Genomic DNA, 18,541 nt, shown 5'->3' with positions numbered 1-18,541 from the left:
ACCTCCGAAACTGAGCCGCCTGGGCCCTTCCTCCTTGGGGATCTCAAGTGTTTTGTCACGGTGACCAAAATCTAAGGGACACAGGCTACCTCAGAAAACCCATCCGCCACCCTTCTGCAGCTGCGAGGGGTGGGGTCCCAAAGCCAGGGCCCCGCTGGCTTGCTGCCTGGCTTGTGCAAGTCCCCCAAAGCCATTCCCACCTCCTTCCCAGCTGAACCCACAGGAGCCTGTTCCTAACCCTCAGTCTCCCTGTGGGCAGTGAGGGGAGGACATGGCCTGCCCTGTCCTGGGCCCCAGCTGGCTTTCAGGAAGGTCTTCAGTGGACGCAGAATAAGCATCTGTGGGGGCCAGAGGAGTGCCGTGCCAACACAGGGCAGGGCTTGGATTTTTTTTTTTTTTTTTAATGAACAGGCTTCCTGAGCCCCGGGGCTTGTGGCTCCTCACTCCTCATGTGGCTCCGCCTGCCACAAGTCCCCATGGCTTCCAGGTGTGTCCAGGACCCACGCGGCAGCTGCATGGGGGCGGTTTCAGGCACCACCAAACAGGGTGGAGCCCTTTGTGGAGGGAGAGGGGCAGGGGCTTCATGCAGAACTCAGGGAGGGGGGGATAGCCAGCAATTCTGTGTCCTGGGCCACTAGGGTGCAGAAGCACCACAGAGGAGGGTGTCGCTGGCCATCCCAACGGGAGCCCCCTCAGCTGGGACCCAGGGCACACATGGCCGAGGGCCATGACTCCACAGTGCGGCCTATGGTTTTCACCCCAGTCTTCTCTGGAGGAGTTGGAGCCCACAGCCAGGCCTGGTCACCAAGCAGGAGCACGAGGTCACTTACAGCCAGTAGAGTGAGTGGGGTGGCCTCGCCCGTGCCGCTCAAGCTCAGGGGCTGGGGGAGGCAGAGGCCCTTGCACTCATCAGTGGCCGGTGATGGGACAGGCCTCCCATCCTGCCTCCAGCCCTCGGCCTCAGCCCACCCAGAGGCCATGCCTCAGGGCTCTCCCATCCCGCCTGGGCACTTGCCAATGCTGCAGTCACATCCCAGACCCCTCCCAGGACAGGAGAGGAGCCTGCCACGTGGAGGGCTGAGCAGATCTGGTCTCAGGGGACACGGCAGCCTAACTCTGTTTGCATCCCCAGCTCCCCTTTCCTCCACGGCCAGCTCAGGCCCCCGCCAGGTCATCCCCAGTGCAGGCTGTTCCCCAGGCCACAGGACTCCACCAGCAAGGCCCTGGTGGAGACTGCGAGCCGTCAAGAGGGGAGCTGGGTCTTGGGCCCTGGCCAGGGCAGCACCCATGGAGCAGGCCAGCAGTGGGGCTGATGGGGGCCGTGGAGCAGAGCAGGCCCAGTGACCACATCTGAGTCCAAATGCCTGGCGGTGGCTCTTGGACTAGTCACCTCTGGCCTCAGTTTTCTCATCTATAACGTGGGCGTTGGAATGTACACCTGACAAGAAAGCAGGGTGCTTTCAAGGAGTCCAACTACAGCAAGTTCCCAGGCCGGGCCAGGAAATGCCCAGATGAAGGGAACTATGACCTGGATGGACATCAGGGCCAGCCACTGCCAGGAGCCCATAACCCTCCTCCAGCCCTGGTGCAGACTGCACTGGCCAGAGAGGCTGCCCCAGCGGCGGAGCTCTGCACACCTGGGAGTGAATCCACATGGCCCCAGATCAGCACTCCAGCGTCCTGTCCCCTGTCCGTCCTGCCCTCCCAGTAGGGACCGCCCCCACACGAGCTCCCGCCTCCCAGAATGCCTTTACCATCCAGGCCAGGGAAGCGGACAGGCCCTGGGATTCTGTTCAGTGGACCTGCAGGTGTGGCAAATCCTGAAAGACCTGCAGGATGGAGGCACACGGGGCCACGCCCCCTGCAAGCAGGCAGCTTTGAGGAGGAAGGGCAGAAAGTGGGCAGAGGGGCTGTGATGGGCTTGTCCCCGCCTGGGGGAGTGCCAGGCTTACCTGAGACACCTGCTGGGAGAGGAGAAGCCTCTGCTCCCTGCACCCCTCCAGCCCCACCCACAGGCTCGCCCAGCAGATCCTCCTCCCCACACCCCCACCCTGCCCTGCAGGGAGAGGTGAGAGCCAGGGCCCCCAGGCAGGGTCAGGAGGAGTCAGCCTGCCCCAGACCTGCAGGTAACCCAGACAGCCCCGTCCTCAGGGCTGCTTCCTGAACATGCCCCCTGGACGGAGGACTGCTCTGCCTGAGCTCACACCCTGGAGTGGGCCACACCCGTGCCCAGTGACCAGCAGGCAGGGGCAGCTGCTTGTGCTGGCACTGTATGTTTGGCAGGGACCCTACCTAGAGTCATTCCCCCAAAGGAACCCTGCCCCAGGCCATCCCGCTCCAGAGGTTCAGTGCCCTGGGGAGCTCGCAGGACCAGTGGACTCAGGAGGGTCTCCGCCTCGGAGCCCCAGGAGAGGCCAGGGTCCTGTTGGGAGCCAGTCCAGAAGCCCTGACGCCCCCTGAACAATAGGAGTGTTTTCCTTTCCATGATAAGTGAGTCTGAGTTAACAGTTCCCAAGCTCCGCAGTGGGGAGGGGACAGCTGCTGGACAAGTGACAGCTCAAAATGAAACCCAGAGCCTCACAGTTCAGCAGGGGCTGTCCCCACCCAGGCCCCCACCTGGGCCACTCAGGCCTGACACTCATAAGCCCAGGCCCCCTCAGGACTCCTAGAATTTGACCCTGACTGGTCACCAGGGGACTCATATGTCAATCCTACCCAAAGGGTCCCCAGCTCAGAGACTGACCCCCACCTCACTCCTGCTCTGGTTGGGTTCCTGGTCCTACCAGGCCAGGGAACGTGGCAGAGCAGAGGGTCACCATGGCTGGCAGGGCAGAAGCTCCCTCTTGGGTCTCCCTTACCCACCCAGCTGCCCGTTGGCAGCCTGGGGCCCCGGGGCTCTGCTCGCCTCCTGGCTGTCCCTCTGTCCCTCAGCACACACTCACCTGGACAAGTGCTGCCATCTGCGCCTTCCAGGCCAGCTGCTCTGGGAACCTCATCCCAGTAATTCCTCCCAAAAGCCACTGTGAGAAGCAGGCACTATTGTCACCCCCTGCACAGAGGAACAGAGACACAGAGAGGCAACTAACTGGTCCAAAGTCACACGACACTGAGATGGCAGAGCTGAGCCCAGAAGGGTTCCCAGAGCATCCTGGGGACCAGTTACCTGCTGAAAGGCAATGAGCTGAGGGCCCAGGGAACCCGGGGCACAGAACTGAACAGAAGATCACGGACAAGATCATGGTGGTATCAGAGAGTGATTGTGGGGAAGGGGACAGTAGAGGGACATGTTTGAGCTGTGATCCCTCCCTTCCTGGTTCAAGCAAAACAGACATGTGAAGGAGCCAGATTTTACCACAACCAGTATGTTCCTCACGCCACCCCCACTGCCACCCGGCAGGAGGGAACACCCGCCACCTCTTCTCCCTCTGTCCCACCGTCCAAGGACCAGTGGGTTTGCTTCCACCTCTTGAGAGCTGGATGGAGGGCCACAGGGTACCAGGAGGTCATATAGCCTTCATGGAGTCCAGTCTCTTAGGAGCCCTCAAAGGGTTAACTCCCTCCTGGGCCGGCCCTCCCTGGAGGCCAGGGATTTCCTCCTGGTGTATATTTTGCATTCTTCATTTGTCCTAATTGGCTTGTTTAATTACTAGCTGTGAGACTTTGGGCCAATTAACCAACCTCTGTGCTTTGTAAATAGGAATAATAGCATCACCTACTATATAAGACTGACGTGAGAACTAAATGGAAATACTGAGGACAGAGTGCCCAGGCGAAGCATGTGTTTCCTACCCAAGAACTTCACAGATTTTATCCCAAGTAAGAAGTCCCAGTGGTCTCCACCGCTGTCAGGATGCCAGGTTGGCTGCTCATCTTTCATTCCCCTCTGGCCCTTTCCAGAGGGCTCAGCCCAGCAGTTAAGCACACCTTCCCACTTTTCACTTCTCTCCATTCCCGGTGCTCACTGGAGCATCTTCCCGTGGCCCAGAACACTCTCGGTAAGGGCTTGGAGGCCAGGGGAGTGCAGGTACATAGGTTGCTGTCCCGCGCCCTTGCATCCCGACCTCGCAGATCTGCAGCAGGCTCAGGGCCCGGATGCACTCAGCTCCCTCCCTATGAGGCTCACTGCCTAGAGAGACAAGGAATGCAGATGAAGTCGGGTGGAGCAGGGAGAGTGAGAAGCAGAGAACCGGGACCTTGGGGGCAGGGGAAGGAAGAAGTTACTATAGGTGGCACAGCATGTGGGGAGGGCACTGGGAGTCTGTAAAGACCGTAGAAAGGTCTCCAAGTTCCCCATCCCAAAGGACACGCTCCTCCACCTCAACCCTCCGCTCCTAGTCTCCACGTATATAGTCCAGAACCTGCCCTCAAGTCCTTGGTGGAGTCCAGGGTGCAAGCGGGGACCTGTGCAGCCTGATCTGGACCTTCAGCCCTGGAGGCTCCGCCCACACGGGCACCTCCACCTGCACAGGGAATCTGAATGCTGCTGCTGAGGAGGAAAGCACCGGGGATCTGCGAGCCCAGGGCTGCCCCAGGTCCCACAGGAATGACAGAGTCCACTGCGGAGGCGCCCCAGGCTCCACAGTCCCTGAGAAACCCACAGCAAGGTCCTTCAGGGAAGTCCCCAGGACTAATCACAGTGCCTTCCTAACCCCCCAAGTCTTTGCCCCCAGGGAGAGAACCCAGTGTCTTCTCCACCCCTGGGCCGGCTGAGCTAAGGGATGGGCTCGGCAAAGGAGAAATTCTCTGCTTAAGCATTGCCTTCAGTCCAATGGTCCAGGACCCCTGTGGAGTGCTGATCTCTCTGTCCAGGGCCTAGGGGTGACATCAGGGTGACCAACGACACTGGGGAAGCTGAGCAAGGAACCAGGTTGGAAGAATGGGCCGGCTGGGTTTGGAGGAGGAAAGCCTCATCACCCGGGTAGCCTTCCATCCATGGAAGTATATTTGGCACCTGGAGAACACTCCTCCTGAGTTCCCTGACTTCCCTACACCTAACGGAGTGAGGGCTTAGAACTAGGCTGGGCCCTTGGGAGCCACAGTGCACTCACAAGGCACCTCACAAGCCGGACACTGCTGACCCCACACATGCCTCCCTGAAACCCCCACCCTAATGACCCTGCTTGTCCAAAAAGAGGAAACTGTTGGACTCCGGCAGGACTTCATTCGAGTGCTGGCCAGTGGTACACCCAATGGAGTCCAGGATCCCTGAGAGAAACCGTCCCAATGGAAGCAGGATCCCTGCACGGCCCCAGGAGTTCAGGGGCGCAACCCGGCTCCACACCGCGGAAGCATCCAGCGTTGGGGCCGGGATCCCGGGCTCAACCACCAGGCACTCAGCCACCAGCCTTGAACAGGATCCCCAGGCAGGCAAGGAGGGCTGGGACCAGTAAATTCTATGAACAAAATTTAAAGAAGTCTCTGCTCTTGGCTCCCGCTGCCCCACCGAACACGAGACACGATGGCGTCCCCTTCATTTGTTGGGGCTCAGCTGTGAGTGTCTTGTGCCTCTCGGTTGCCGAATCCAGCGAGCTGGGCTGGCTCGGGTCACGTGGTCCTGCGGCCAGAGCCCCAGCGCTGACCCCGTGGGGAGGGAGGGGCGGGCTCCGAGAGGCAAGGGGCGGCGCAGCAGGGGCTGGGCGGGACGGGGCGGAGGGGCGGCCCGAGCGTCCGGGGTTCCCTGCAGAGGCCACTCTGGGCCGAGGATCCCAGTCTCCAGGCAGCCCGTAGCCGACCCTCGGCAAGCACCGCGCCCTCCTGCCCTCCTGTCCGCCGGTGAGTGCTCCTGAAGGGCCTGCCTTTGCGGGCCCCGCCCCAGTCCGTCGATCTCTCCCAGAGCTGTGGGGCCCGGCTCCGGAGGCCCTGCGCTGGCTGACGTCCGGGCCGGTCCTTCCCAGCCCCCACTGAGCCCACCCCAGAGCCCTATCTGGCCCAGACAGCGGAGGAGGTGAGCTCCGCGTTAGGAATGCACCCGGGATGCGGGGCAGGGCTCGGGGGCCATTCCGCCTTCGTTGTTCCTCCCCGAGGATCCTGAGACCTGCCCGGGATCCTCCCTGGCCTAGGAGTTAGGTGAACGGACTGAGCGACAGCACCTGCCCGGCACAAGCGCGGGCGATGACAGAGGGTGCCCAGCGGCCGTGAACTCGACACTGGTCCTCGTTTCCTGCAGGTCGGGACCGCTCCCGGGGAGATGTACCAGAGCTTGGCACTGGCTCCGAGCCCCGGCCAGGCCACCTACGCCGACTCCGGAGCCTTTCTGCACGCTGCGGGCGCAGGATCCCCGATGTTCGTGCCGCAGGCGCGCGTACCTTCCATGCTGTCTTACCTGCCGGCGTGCGAAGCGGGCCCACAGCCCTCAGCGCTCCCTGCGCACCCGGGCTGGGCGCAGGCGGCCGCCGCGGACTCCTCGACCTTTGGTTCTGGTAGCCCGCACCCACCGGCCGCGCAACCGCCGGGGGCCACCGCCTTTCCATTCGCGCACAGTCCCCCCGGACCTTGCAGCCGCAGCGGCGCTGGGAGCCGGGACGATGGCGTCTACCAGGGCACACTTCTGGCTCGCGATCAGTACACCGCCTCGCTTGGGCGGCCAGTGAGCGCCTCATATCCCACAACCTACCCGACCTACGTGAGCCCCGACGTGGCCCAGTCTTGGACCGCGGGACCCTTCGATGGCAGCGTACTGCACGGCCTGCAGAGCCACCCGGCTGGCCTCCCAGGCAGCAGGGCCACTTTCGGTGAGTGCGGGACTCGGGCGCAGCTCCATTGACGTGGGTGCTCACCGAACCCGGGTAAGCCCGTACCCTGAGAAATGCTACACACACACACACACACACACACACACACCAATCAGGGACAGGTCTACTCGAGCAGCCATAGCCCAGACGTCCTGGGGCTTGTAAACCTCCGGGGAATACCGTGCCTCACCTACCCTTGAAGAAAACCTTGTATACAGAATTCTTTTTTAATATGATAATAAGAAAGTACATAGATTTCTGCCATTCATTTATCCGAACCCAAGGCAGCATTCTAGGTCGTGCCAATTTCGAGACTACGTTTTAAGTATTTTTTTAAAAGTTTGGCAATGATTTTTATAAAGTTCAAAATATCCGTTCATTTAAGTAAGTCGCCACATTCGTCCTCTCTGTCGTGGAATGTTTGCATTCTAATTTGAACCCTGGTTTCGATCGTTCCCTGGAGCATAAATTCGGACAATCGAATTCTAGGCCTGTGAAGCGGGGAATCGCTCACCCGGTTTCTGAGTATACTCGGCAGCACACATTTTTGCCCGGCGCAGCCGAAAACCGAAGGCCACGCCTCTGTGCTTGCAACCCCAGACCCCCTCTGAGTTACCCCTCCGGGGAACTGGAGGCAACGCCCTGCTCCTGCCGCCTTTTGGCCCCCGGGCCCCGAGCGCAGGAAGCGGGCTCTGGCCCCGGCGCCCAGCGCAGCCCAGTGCCTGGCGCCCACCCCCGGCAGGGCGATGATTGATCCCCGCCCCGCCCCCACCCGGCGCCCCCGCCGCCCGCGCGTCGCCGGCGCCTGGCCCGGCCTGGAGGGGACCTGGGAGCCCTCCACCCCCGCCCCTGCCGGAGACGCCGCCGCGCAGCCCGGCCTTCCAAGGGAGGACAGTGATTGTGACCACACCAAAGTCTCCAGGCCCTCTGCGCCCCTGAAGGATCTCGCAATCTCGCTGAGCCTCTCAACCCACATCCCCTGGGGTCGACCCACTTCGCGGCCAGGGGAGAGCGGGTCCCCTGGGAGCGACGCCCCTGGCACCCGGCTAATGCCCCTTCATCTACCTCCCCTTCGGGTGCTGAAGCTCCTGCTTCCCAAGCAGGTCACAAATGCAGACGCTGGCACTGGACCCTGGTTCAAAGAGGGACCCGCCCCAGGTGTCCGCCCTAAGGTTTGGTTTATTCACACTTCCGCCTTATAAAAACAACCCTAATGAGTTTCACCGTGTGCCGATTAAAAGTTAAACAATGAAACGAGACAAGGCATAAAAATAATTGGTTTAGTAGGATAGATTTAAGGCACGACAAAGGGAGGAGGGGTCCTGTAGAAGCCCTCGGGCTGGGGGCAGGGCAGGGACGCCGGCCCGCAGCCCTCAGCCGCTTCTTCCCGTAGCGTCCGACTTCTTGGAGGAGTTCCCCGGCGAGGGCAGAGAGTGCGTCAACTGCGGCGCCCTTTCCACTCCGCTGTGGCGCCGAGATGGCACCGGCCACTACCTGTGTAACGCCTGCGGCCTCTACCACAAGATGAACGGTGTCAACCGGCCGCTTGTTCGGCCCCAGAAGCGCCTGGTGAGTGTGGGCTGCGCCGCGCGTGGGAAGGGCCAGAAGGGCTGCTGGGAGGCTTGGCTCCCGCGGTGCTCCCAGGAAGTCAGGCAACCCCCCAAGCCCAGACGTGGTGAGGCCAGCTCATCTCCTCCAGGACCCCTAGTGGGGGAAGAGGCAGGGACCAAGCCCGACTCCTAATGGGATACTGGCTGGCAGCCCAGGGCCCAGTGTCTGCCCAGTCTGGCTGCTTAGCTCTTGTTGGGATGGGCACTAGATGTGAGCCACCCGCTGGGCCACCACTCAGAAAGGACCCAGTTTTGAAGACAAGCTCTGCCCTGAGTGGGCAGACCAGAGTGCTATGGGCCCAGTGGGCCCTGGGGCCTCAGCCTGCAGCCAGGCCAGCCAAGCTCAGGGTGGCCTGCCAGGGATGGGGCTGGGGGAGGTGTCCGCAGAGTAGGTGCTTATGTGGGGGACATGGAAACCCTAAATGGGAGGTTCTGGGGGGCTGTGCCTTTGGGGAGCCTCCAGGAAGCCCGGCCTCAGCCTGTTCCTGCTGGGCAAAGCTCATTTCCCTTCTGTCCCCTGATGTGTGATGAGTTGGCAGTTGGTGTGAGAGCCATGGCAGGGCTGGCTCACCAGAGGCTGGACAGAGGTGTGGAGGTGTGGAGGGGCTTCACTCTTCAGCATGTCACAGGCAGACCTTCTAAGGTCACGTTTTCAATGAGAGTTTGGGGTGTTGACAAGGCATTCGGGTTATCCAGAGCTGATGAGGGCACATGGCCCCTGCAGGGCTCAGGTCTGGGCAGGGGTATCCCTGGGGCACCAAGCCCTTCAGCCTAACAGTGTGAGCCCCGCGCAGGGCCATCCACTGGTGCTGGCCTGTCGGGCCTGCGGTGCCTTTCAGCACTGGCCTTCAGGGTACGCAGCTGTGTGTGAACCTGAGCCCCACACAGGGGCAGCCCACTTGAGGGCTGGGAGGCAGGAGAGGAGGTGTGGTGGCCCCTGGGCAGCCTGCTTCTCTTCCTCTCAGCTGGCTAGGGCTTGGGAACTTCAGGTCTCCACTTCGATGCAGGGGAGGGCCACCTCAGAGGCCCTCACAGTGTCCTCTAAGCCCTTTCTCCAGCGAGTCCTTCCCCCTCCCCACAAATGTGGCTGGTCTGGTCTGAACTCCATATGGGCTTTGCTGATGGGGAAACTGAGATCGGGGTGGGGAGGTGGCAGGTAGGAGCAGGTCCTGTGGTGGGACTGCACCCCTCAGGCCACAGTCTCCCCTGGGTATCAGGCCAGTCTGCTCCTCAGGCTGTGTCCAGCTTCCGCGTGCCAGGCCCTGAACTGGGCACCAGGACACACCTAAGGAGTGAAGAATGGGCTGGGATGTGGCTCAGTGGTAAGGCACTTGCCTTGCATGCGTGAAGCCCTGGGTTTGATCCCCAGTTCCGAAAACCAAAGACAAAAAAAAAAAAAAAGCCAACCCAAGAAGTGGGGAATGAATCTGGAGCCGTCCTGTTCACGTTGTACATAGCAGATGGTTGATGTGGGTGGCGTGGACCCCAACCCTAACCCCAACCCTTGGCTGGCCTGGGGATTGAGGCCTGTCTCCTGGCCTGGGAAAATGGGTGATAAGCTTGGCAGATGCCTCCTGAGAGGCCGCAGGCCTCTAGTTACCTGTCTGCTCCCTTCTCTAAGGCCCCGGGCCTTGGATGGTAGGAACAGTGTGGTCACTCCAGGCCTATCCCAACCTGAGCGTAGAACATGTCTAGGAAGTGGGTGCCAAGTGGGACATTCAGGGGCCCCCTCTACTGCCCACCTCTCCCCCAGGAGGACCCTGGGGTCTCTCCTGACCTGCTTTAGGGTTCCCAGCCCATAACGCAGAGTTGAGCACCACAACTGGCTGATCCTGCAGAGCTGGGCAGAGCATGGACACCCAGGGACTCAGGGCTCTGCTGCCAGAGCTGACCAGGTGGCTCCTGGCCATGGGGCTGGCTGGTCACTCCAAATTTGCCCCCCAGCCCCCCAGTTGTACCTTACAAGCCCCTTGAGTATGGCCAGAACTGATGTCCCAGGTGAGGCCCCCCTGGAGAAATTTGTCCCAATCCTCTTTTATTTTATTATTATTTTTTAATTTATGTTTTGGTTGTAGTTGGGCACCATACCTTTATTTTATTTATAAATTTTTATGTGGTGCTGAAGATTGAACCCAGGGCCTCGCACGTGCTAGGTGAGCGCTCTATCTCAGAGCCACAACCCAGCCCCATGTCCTCTTCTAAAGGAGTACTGTCATCTTAGAACTATCGTCAGGATTACAGGAAAGCAGCCACCATCCCCGCCGGCAGGAGCCCTGACTCTCTGGTCCTTTGTGTGCTTTTCTGGGTGCATTAGCACCTCCAACCTGAGGCTTCTGTCATGGTGGACAAGCAAGGGGAGCAGTCACAATGGCCCCAGGCCACCTGCCTCCTCATCTCCAGTACACACCTGTCACACCCACGTCCCCACCAGAGTCTGGCCTCCATGTGCATGGACATGGTCTGGGCCCTCGGAGCTCCACACAAGCCAGAGCCCAGCAGCCAGGGTCAGAGAGGACAGCAGACCCACAGCCCAAGGCCAGCTCCAGCACCAGCTCCAAGAAGGAGCCAGTCAGGTGGGCTGAGCGTCCTTTGTTGGCAGGTCCACCTGGCCTGGGCAGGTCTCCACCTCTGATACTCCCAAGCCTGCTCCTTCCTGCTCAGCCCCTGGAGACTCGTGTCCCTGAGTCAGTTTGCCCTCGGCCAGCAAGGGAGCTGACTTTCCCCAGGTCAGTGTCCATTGTGTCTTCTCTCAGAGGGGCTGCTCAGGCCCTGGCCCTCCCCAGGCTCTGATTCTGGCTGTCCCCTTCCCTGTCTTGGGTAGCCAGGGCTCTGGCCTCAGAGGAGGCTGCTCTGTAGTGCAGGACACTGTGGCCTGCACGCTCACCTTCCAGAGTGTTCCCCTGCAGAGCAAGCGGGGGTCCGGAGTCTTGCCTGGCCGCCCCGCTCTGCCCTGCGGCCCACACTGACTTGTTTGGAAGTGTCAGGTGCACACAGAGCCTGTCCCTCAGCCGCCCTGGTTATGGTGAGCGGGCTTGGACGCTCAAGTTCTTTGGAAAAGAACAGACCAAAAAACCAAACTGCAGCCAAGAGAGGCCTGGCAGGGGGTGCCTGCACGTGGCCAGGCCTGGCTGTCTGGACAGTGAGGAGAGACAGGAACAGGCTGAGGGCCTCGGTGCAGGTGTGGTGACAGTGGGGACACCGGAGCAGGACAAGGGCAGCACTGGGGGTGTGGCCCCAAAGTGTGCAGTGAAAGGAGGCAGTCTGCACCCAGTCCCCCGTCCCTCCTGGACCCTCAGCCTGCCCTCTGGACACAGGCAGTCTGAAGCAGGAGGAGGTGAATGAGGAAGCGCTTCAAAATTCTTTTTGAGGTCATTCTTTTTTTTTTTTTTCCTATTTTCTTAATTTTTTATTAAAGTAAAAACATGGTCATGGTCACTGTCCAGATATTCAAACCTGGCTTCAGATGTCCCCGCTGCACACACACAGTCTGCGCAGGCCACCGTGTCTCCTCACCTTCCACACCTGAGGCAGCTCCCGGCCCCCCGGGGCGCATGCCTGGCAGCTGGAGGCCCTGTGTGCGCCTGTGCCTGTGGCAAGGGGCGGGTGGGTCTAGTGCCCAGTGTGCCAGCTGGCTCAGCGGGGAGAGTGCCTCGGGCCATGGCTCCTGGTCTGAAGGGACAGCAGAGTGGGCTGCCGTGGGGCCTGGGGTGGTGCCCGGTAAGGAGCAGGACCACCAGTCACTGGGGACTTCAGACCAACTCCGGGGGCAGCAGGGGACCCAGCTGCACAGAGCACTCGCTGTCCCGTGGCTGGGACCTGGCTTCTGCTCAGAGCTGCAGCCCTGCAGGAGGTGCCAAGGTCAGGGCTGCCCCTGGGGAGGGCAGGATGCATGGATGGGGTGCTCAGCATCCTGGGCCTCTGTCTGGACAGTGGGCTCTGGAGGGGCAGAGGGAATGTCCAAGTTCCTGCCCCCAGAGGTGGTACAAGGGAGGCTTCCCCTGGAGACTGTCTGGGGTCCGGCTGACTGGGGCCCGGGCTCCTGCCGTGGAGTTGCCACCACCCAGGACCATGGGCCCTGCCTCCCTTCCAGGGTGTGCCAGCTCCCTCCACTCCAGGGAAGTGAGCCACAAGCCTTATCCCCAGGGTGCCCCCGGGGAGACCGTTGGGGACTCCCAAGTGGCTGGACATCAGCCCAGCAGCCAGGGTGTAGAGGCCACGGGCCTGGGAATGGACGCTCTTCCTCAGTCTCCCCAGCCAGATGAGCTGTGGCCCTGAGGCTGGTCTCCTGACCTGGCCCCCTCCTCACCTTTCCACCATGGAGGCTGGTCTCAAGGCCTGCCTGGACACAGAGGCCCAGAGAACACAGGGCTAGAATTCTCAGGCCTGGCAGCTGCTTGCAGCAGGTGCCCTGGGGAGGGAGGGCAGATCCATACCTGAGGATTGGGGAAAGCTGGCGCTTGGGCTTTAGACAACCCCCTGCCCCACTCCTAGGCTGTCCTCCAGGGCAGGCCCATGCCTCAGCCACAGCCTGGGAGAAAGGGGTGGGCAGGAGGTGGTCCGTGAGGCTGGCTTGGCCCTTGCCCTCTTCCTGAGGTCTGAGGGGTGGGGAAGGGGATGCTGAGGTCCCGTGCTGCTCCTCTGACGCAGGCGAGTTTGCTCTCTCACTTGATGGTTCTCTGGCTTGGTCCTGGGCAGGAGCATACAGAGGGGCATGGCTTTGTCCTGGTGGACTCTGACCCTGTGCCCCAAGGCACCACTCTGTAGTCTGAGCCCTGCAAGGCATCCCCATCGTCCTGGAGAGAAGGGCCAGGGACCCAGACCAAGTGGAGCAGTTTGAACTGGGGGAAGTGGGTGGACACGGTCAGGGGCATCATCCAAGAGCAGGGCCAGGAATGGAAAAGGTCTGGGGCAGGCGGCTGGGAAGCTCTGCTGTGGGGTTTGGGAAGGGCATCAAGCAGAGGCGCTCCTGTGGCTCCCAGGCTCCAGGGACAAGACTCCACGCAAACACGGAGCTGAGTCAGGCAGGAGAGAAGCAGCAGGGCCCAGCAGCTGGGGGGACAGGCCTGCAGAAGTGACCCCCAAGCCACAAGCACAGCAGAGGCTCCATGGGGCCTCCACTTGCTCCAGGTGACACCCTTCCAGGGCATGAGTCCTGATGCCCCTGGCAAGGCTCACGTCCGCTTCTCTGTCCCCAGTCCTCGTCCCGCCGTGCTGGCCTCTGCTGCACCAATTGCCACACGACCAACACCACACTGTGGCGACGGAACACAGAGGGTGAGCCCGTGTGCAATGCCTGTGGCCTCTACATGAAGCTTCATGGGGTGAGTGTGCCCAACGGGCAGTCTGGCCTCTGCTGGGGAACTGGGAGGAACCAGGCAGGGTGGCCCCAATGGCCCTCAGAGGTTGGAACCAGGGTCCAGCACTGCCTGCTCACCCTGCCTGGGGGAAAGACACAGGCCCAAGGTGCAGGTGGCCAAACAGAGCTTGAACACTGGCCAGCGCCCGCCATCCAGGAGCAAGGGGCTGTGGGCCTAGAGGAGGGAGGCAGCTGTGCCCACCCTTGCTGTCCCGACCAGGTGCCTCGGCCACTGGCCATGAAAAAGGAAAGTATCCAGACTCGCAAACGGAAGCCGAAGAGCACTGCTAAGACCAGGGGCTGCCCAGGTGTGTGGGGAAGCTGCCCAGGTGTGTGGGGAGGCTGCCCAGGTGTGTGGGGAGGCTGCCCAGGTGCATGGGGAGGCTGCCCAGGTGCATGGAGAGGGCCCCACGCCAAGGAGCCCAGCCCAGCCCCGAGCCCGGCTCCCACCAGCAGTGTGTAAGTTTGGTCCAAGCGCCATCTTCCCAAGGGAGGGACTCCCCAGGGACTGGCTCCAGGAGGCGCAGGGTGGATGACCGGCCCAGCAATGGGGCCCGGCCAGGGCAGGATGCACCTCTCTGGCCCAGACAGGAGAAGCAGCCTGGTCAGATGTGGCACCTTCTGTAAGTGCCCCTCCTCCCCCACCTAGGATCCGCAGTGAATGCCACAGCCTCCCCGCCTGCTGACCCCAACACGGAGATCTTGGCTGCCACTTTGAAACCAGAGCCAAGCCTGGTGTCCCCAATGGGTGCCGAGCCCAACGTCACCTCCCAGGTATGGAGGACAGAGTGGGGAGGGGTGCCCAGAACTGGTCCGTACCCCTTCTCAGGGTTCCACCAGAACCCCCAAGGGCCTCCCCCAGAGCTCAGCTGGGCATGTGGTCAGCCTCCGTCATCAGGAAGTGTCCTGGGCACAGAGCCCTGCATGTCACGTGCCTTACCGAGAGCGAAGCTCAGGAGGATCCCAACCCCGTTCAGGGAGCCGTCCATAGTGGGGGCTCCTGATGCGGGAAGGCCAGGCTGCTCCTGGGTTCTCACACAGCCCTCCTCCCTGCAGGCCCCTGGCCAGGTGGATGGCACCCTGACCCCCGGCCACTTGGAATTCAAGTTTGAGCCTGAAGACTTTGCCTTCTCCTCCACGGCCCTGGGCCCCCAGGCCGGCCTCAGTGGTGCCCTCCACCAGGAGGCCTGGTGTGCCCTGGCCTTGGCCTAGGCCCCAGCCAAAGTGTCGTCGGGGGCTTCCTGGACAGCGCCCGCAGACTCACCTGCGCTGGCAGGGATTGCCAGGCCCATCCACCAGAGAGGCCTCCTCCTGGAGTCTAGAGGCTTGGGAGTCACTCAACATGGTGGCACAGACAGCCCAGAGCCAGAGGAAAGCTGAGGAGGGGCTTGAGCCCCTCTGCCCACGCCCCGCTGGGGCCTCTCCGCACCACAGCACGTTTACAGGCGGTAGCCGCTGGAATGAATCCTGACCTCCTGCTGGGAAGCCAGGGCCCCAGGTGAAACCCTGAGGCCCCAGGAGCCTGGAGCCTGGCATGGGGCCTGGCATGGGCCCTGCAGCCTCCTGTCCTCCACTGCCCACACTTGATGGAGGGAGCTGCAAACATAGCACTTTCTCTCCCAAGGGCTCAGGCCCACCGGGATGGGTGTGCAGGCCGTGCACTGTACCTGCACACCACCCCCCAGGGTGCTGTCCACCCTGCATCCATCTCAGGCTTGTGTTTATTTGGACAGTTTTTCCAGAGGGGGCAGTAAAGGACCTCATTCTCAATGTGTCCATGTGTCGCAGCCATTTCTGACGCGGAGCATGAGTACTAGGGCCCATTAGAACCTACACAGACGAATTGTCAGAGCTGGGGTGGCCTGGGTCCTGGTCAGCTGCAGCATCAGTCTCGAATGCTGTCCAGTCTGGGCAGCCCCCTGTGGAAGGTCTCATGCCTGGAGCAACTCTGCACGGGGACTGGGGGCCAGCTGTGCAAGACCGCCATCAGGCAGACCACAGGCAGCTGAGGGGAGCCCCCTTCTCAGCTCCCGCCAACCCACACGTCTTTACACGTGAAATCCTCCAATTGGAAGCCTCTTTCAAGTTCCAATCTTGACTTGAAAGTCCTTTACGTATTGCCAGCAGGCTGGAACACAGCTGCCGGGAAGCCACCGTGGCCACCACCGACACAGGGTCATCCCTCCAGGGGTCCTTCCGACCCCGTGGCCACCTGAGGGAGGCTGGTGGTTTATTTGTTTTTAAAACAAGCGAAGCCATAACAACCGTTGTGAATAAAGCCCTTGAGCCCACACTCTCCCTCCGGGTCACCCCATGGGACTTCCCAGCCTGGGCCCTGCCTGCCAGACACAGCCACCCCAGGGGTCACTCTGCCCTGGCGGCCATCAGTTCTGGAGGCTGAGCAGGACTTCCCTAGCTGCCCTGAGTCACTTCAGGAGCCTGAAGGACACCCACAGGCCTTCAGGCTCAGAGTCATGGCCCTTCAGGGTCCAGTGGCATAGGGGAAGGACACTGGACAGAGCAGGGTCAAGGGGCAGCAGGTGCTGGAGGGTCCTGGAGGTGCAGAGGACCCAGGTGGCAGGGGGTCTTGCCCTTCCCAGGCGGGCCCCTCCTCCTGGAGCCCTCCCCAGCTGCCTCTGTCTGCCGGACACCGTAGCAGGGCCAGTGGACAACATGGTGACTTCAGCCCTCTGCCTGCTGGACCAGGCTGAAGGAGGCTCAGGCATGGCCCTTCGTTCTGGCCCCGAGTGCTGATGTGTGCCGACGCCCAGGCCCCACCCTGGACAGTGGCTCCCTGGATCTGAGGAGGGCCCAGGAGTGAATGTTTTGAACAAGGACCCTACCTCTCTGGGAGGAGGGGCCCTAACTTGAGAAGCCCTGCACTGAGATGCAGCTTCAGGCCAGGAATCTGGGTCAAGTCCCTGCCACTTGTTGTCCATCCAGCCCAGGGGACAGGGCTGAGGGTCCCATGGACTCTGATGAGCACCCCAGGCACAGGGCAGTGCTGCAAGGGCTTGCTGCCATCTCCCCTCCAGGTCCCTCCCAGGTGAGGGAACAGGCTCTGAGAGGTGAAGGGGTCACCCAGCCAGGCAGGGCTTCAGCACCCTGTCCTGGGCCCTGCACAGCCTCACCTCCACCACCTGGGGCTCCTGAGGGGGTAGTGGGCCTCCATTATCAAGAAAGGGGAGGGACGGCCATCCACAGGCCTCCGCCAAGAGGGCAGGGCGGGCAGTCTGCCTCACACAGGCCCAGTGTGCAGCACAGCTCCATGGAGGACAAGGCCCGCCCCGCCCATTCTCAGCAGCGCAGAGCTGGGCGAGGGTGAGGGCCAGGGGCCTGGGAGGCCGACGGCAGGAAGGAGGGGCGGGAGGCGGTGAGGATTGCTGCTTCTGCACCCAGACACCTCCTGGACATGGGCCTTGGCCCCCCTCCTCCCTGAAGAGAAGCCCCCCAGGACCACAGCAGGCTACGTGAGGGGTGTCACAGGGGCCAGAGCACGGTCCTCACCCAGTGCCCACCCAGGAGCCCGGGGCCCCTCTGAGCCTGTTTCTCCCCTGCCAAGGAGCACTTGTCCACACCAGGGCCAGGTCTGTGGCCTGTGCACCTGGGTGGCAGACCCTGTCCCTGGGGGCCCCAGACTCTGATGAACCCAGGGAGGCCTCAGAAGCTGTCCACTGTGAGACGTGAAGGCAAGGACGGTGGGGCCTCTGGATGGAGGGAGGGGCTGGGTGCTGAAAGGGCTTGGGACCTGGCCCAGATCTGCTCGAGATCTGCCCAGGATGCGGGAGGCCGAGAGCCGCACAGCCTGGCACGGTGGTCCTGACCAGTCTAAGTGTTCTGCTCTTCGGGAGGAAACCCGCCCAACCCAGACCTTAATATAGCTGCTGGCGCCCTCTCCCTGCCACGCCTCCTCCCATGCCTGGTGATGTGCCCAGCTGGCTGTAGGCCACCAGCTGAGGGGGAGGGGTGCTGGCAGGCCGGAGGTCCAGGCCCCTCATGAGAAGGCAGGTCGGAAGGCAAGGTCCCTACCTGCTGCCGGCAACACGAACTGAAGCAGATGTGCCCGGAGCCTAAAGCAAGAGCCAGCACAGCAGCTGGGAATCTGCACCGGCAAAACCCAAGGACAGAATGTGCAAGGCACAGGCAGGAGGACCCAGCTCTCCGTCACTCGTCACTTGGTGCTTCTTGACTCAAAAAGCCGAGAGGCAAGGCTCTGCCCACAGGGCCGCCCACCCACAGCCTGCTCTCCACCCAGCTCCTGCACCCCGTGTCGTGCCCTTTGCACGCTCACCTGGACCTGCAGGAATCTGGAGCAGGCATCACCAGCCAGGCCACGAGCAGCCCCCGCGGGCAGCCCTTCCTGCTGGGACTTTAGCTTCCAAATAAGAGTGTTCCTAGAGAAGAACACGGCGGCGGTCACCCTCGCAGACAGTTCTACACCACAGGCACTGTGTCTGGGGCAGGGACACCTTAGAAAGGGTGCCCACAGACCTCAGTGCTGGCCTCTCTGAACCCCACAGGGAGTCATGGGAGCTCTGGTGGCCATGCTCCAGGCCTCCAAGATGTGTGGACAGGCTTCGTGGCCCAGCAGCCAGGTGGGAGGGAGGGCAATGAAGGCTGGGGGCCACACAAAGGAAGGGCAGGGAGGCCACATGGACACGAGGTGGGCATGGACACAGGATGGGCTTGGACGCGGGGTGGGCAGCACAGGCTTGAAATCCAGGCTCCTCCTCGAGAGGAATGTGGCCGTGCCCCAGGTCCCTGTTTCTGGAGACGGCAGGCCTGTGGCTGGGGAATCTGGTCCTCGGAGTCCCTCTAGCCCTCTGAGGGTAGGACGGTCTGGA

General features: G+C 61.9%; 1 protein-coding gene across 1 annotated transcript; it reads left to right on the top strand.

The window, feature by feature from the left end:
* The first annotated feature begins 5,645 nt into the window (after positions 1-5,645).
* Positions 5,646-15,467, top strand: Gata5 (GATA binding protein 5). The gene is made up of 7 exons (XM_005325310.3): positions 5,646-5,772; positions 6,167-6,731; positions 8,125-8,300; positions 13,537-13,662; positions 13,918-14,005; positions 14,347-14,471; positions 14,754-15,467. The coding sequence occupies exons 2-7, from the start codon at positions 6,188-6,190 to the stop codon at positions 14,907-14,909; spliced, it is 1,215 nt and encodes a 404-aa protein (XP_005325367.1). The 5' UTR covers positions 5,646-5,772; positions 6,167-6,187; the 3' UTR covers positions 14,910-15,467.
* The last annotated feature ends 3,074 nt before the right edge of the window (positions 15,468-18,541 follow it).

This window comes from Ictidomys tridecemlineatus, chromosome 5 (genome assembly GCF_052094955.1).
Source record: "Ictidomys tridecemlineatus isolate mIctTri1 chromosome 5, mIctTri1.hap1, whole genome shotgun sequence".
NCBI lineage: Eukaryota > Metazoa > Chordata > Mammalia > Rodentia > Sciuridae > Ictidomys > Ictidomys tridecemlineatus.
The sequence above is the reverse complement of the archived record's forward strand: the minus strand, read 5'-3'. Positions and strand labels throughout refer to the sequence as shown.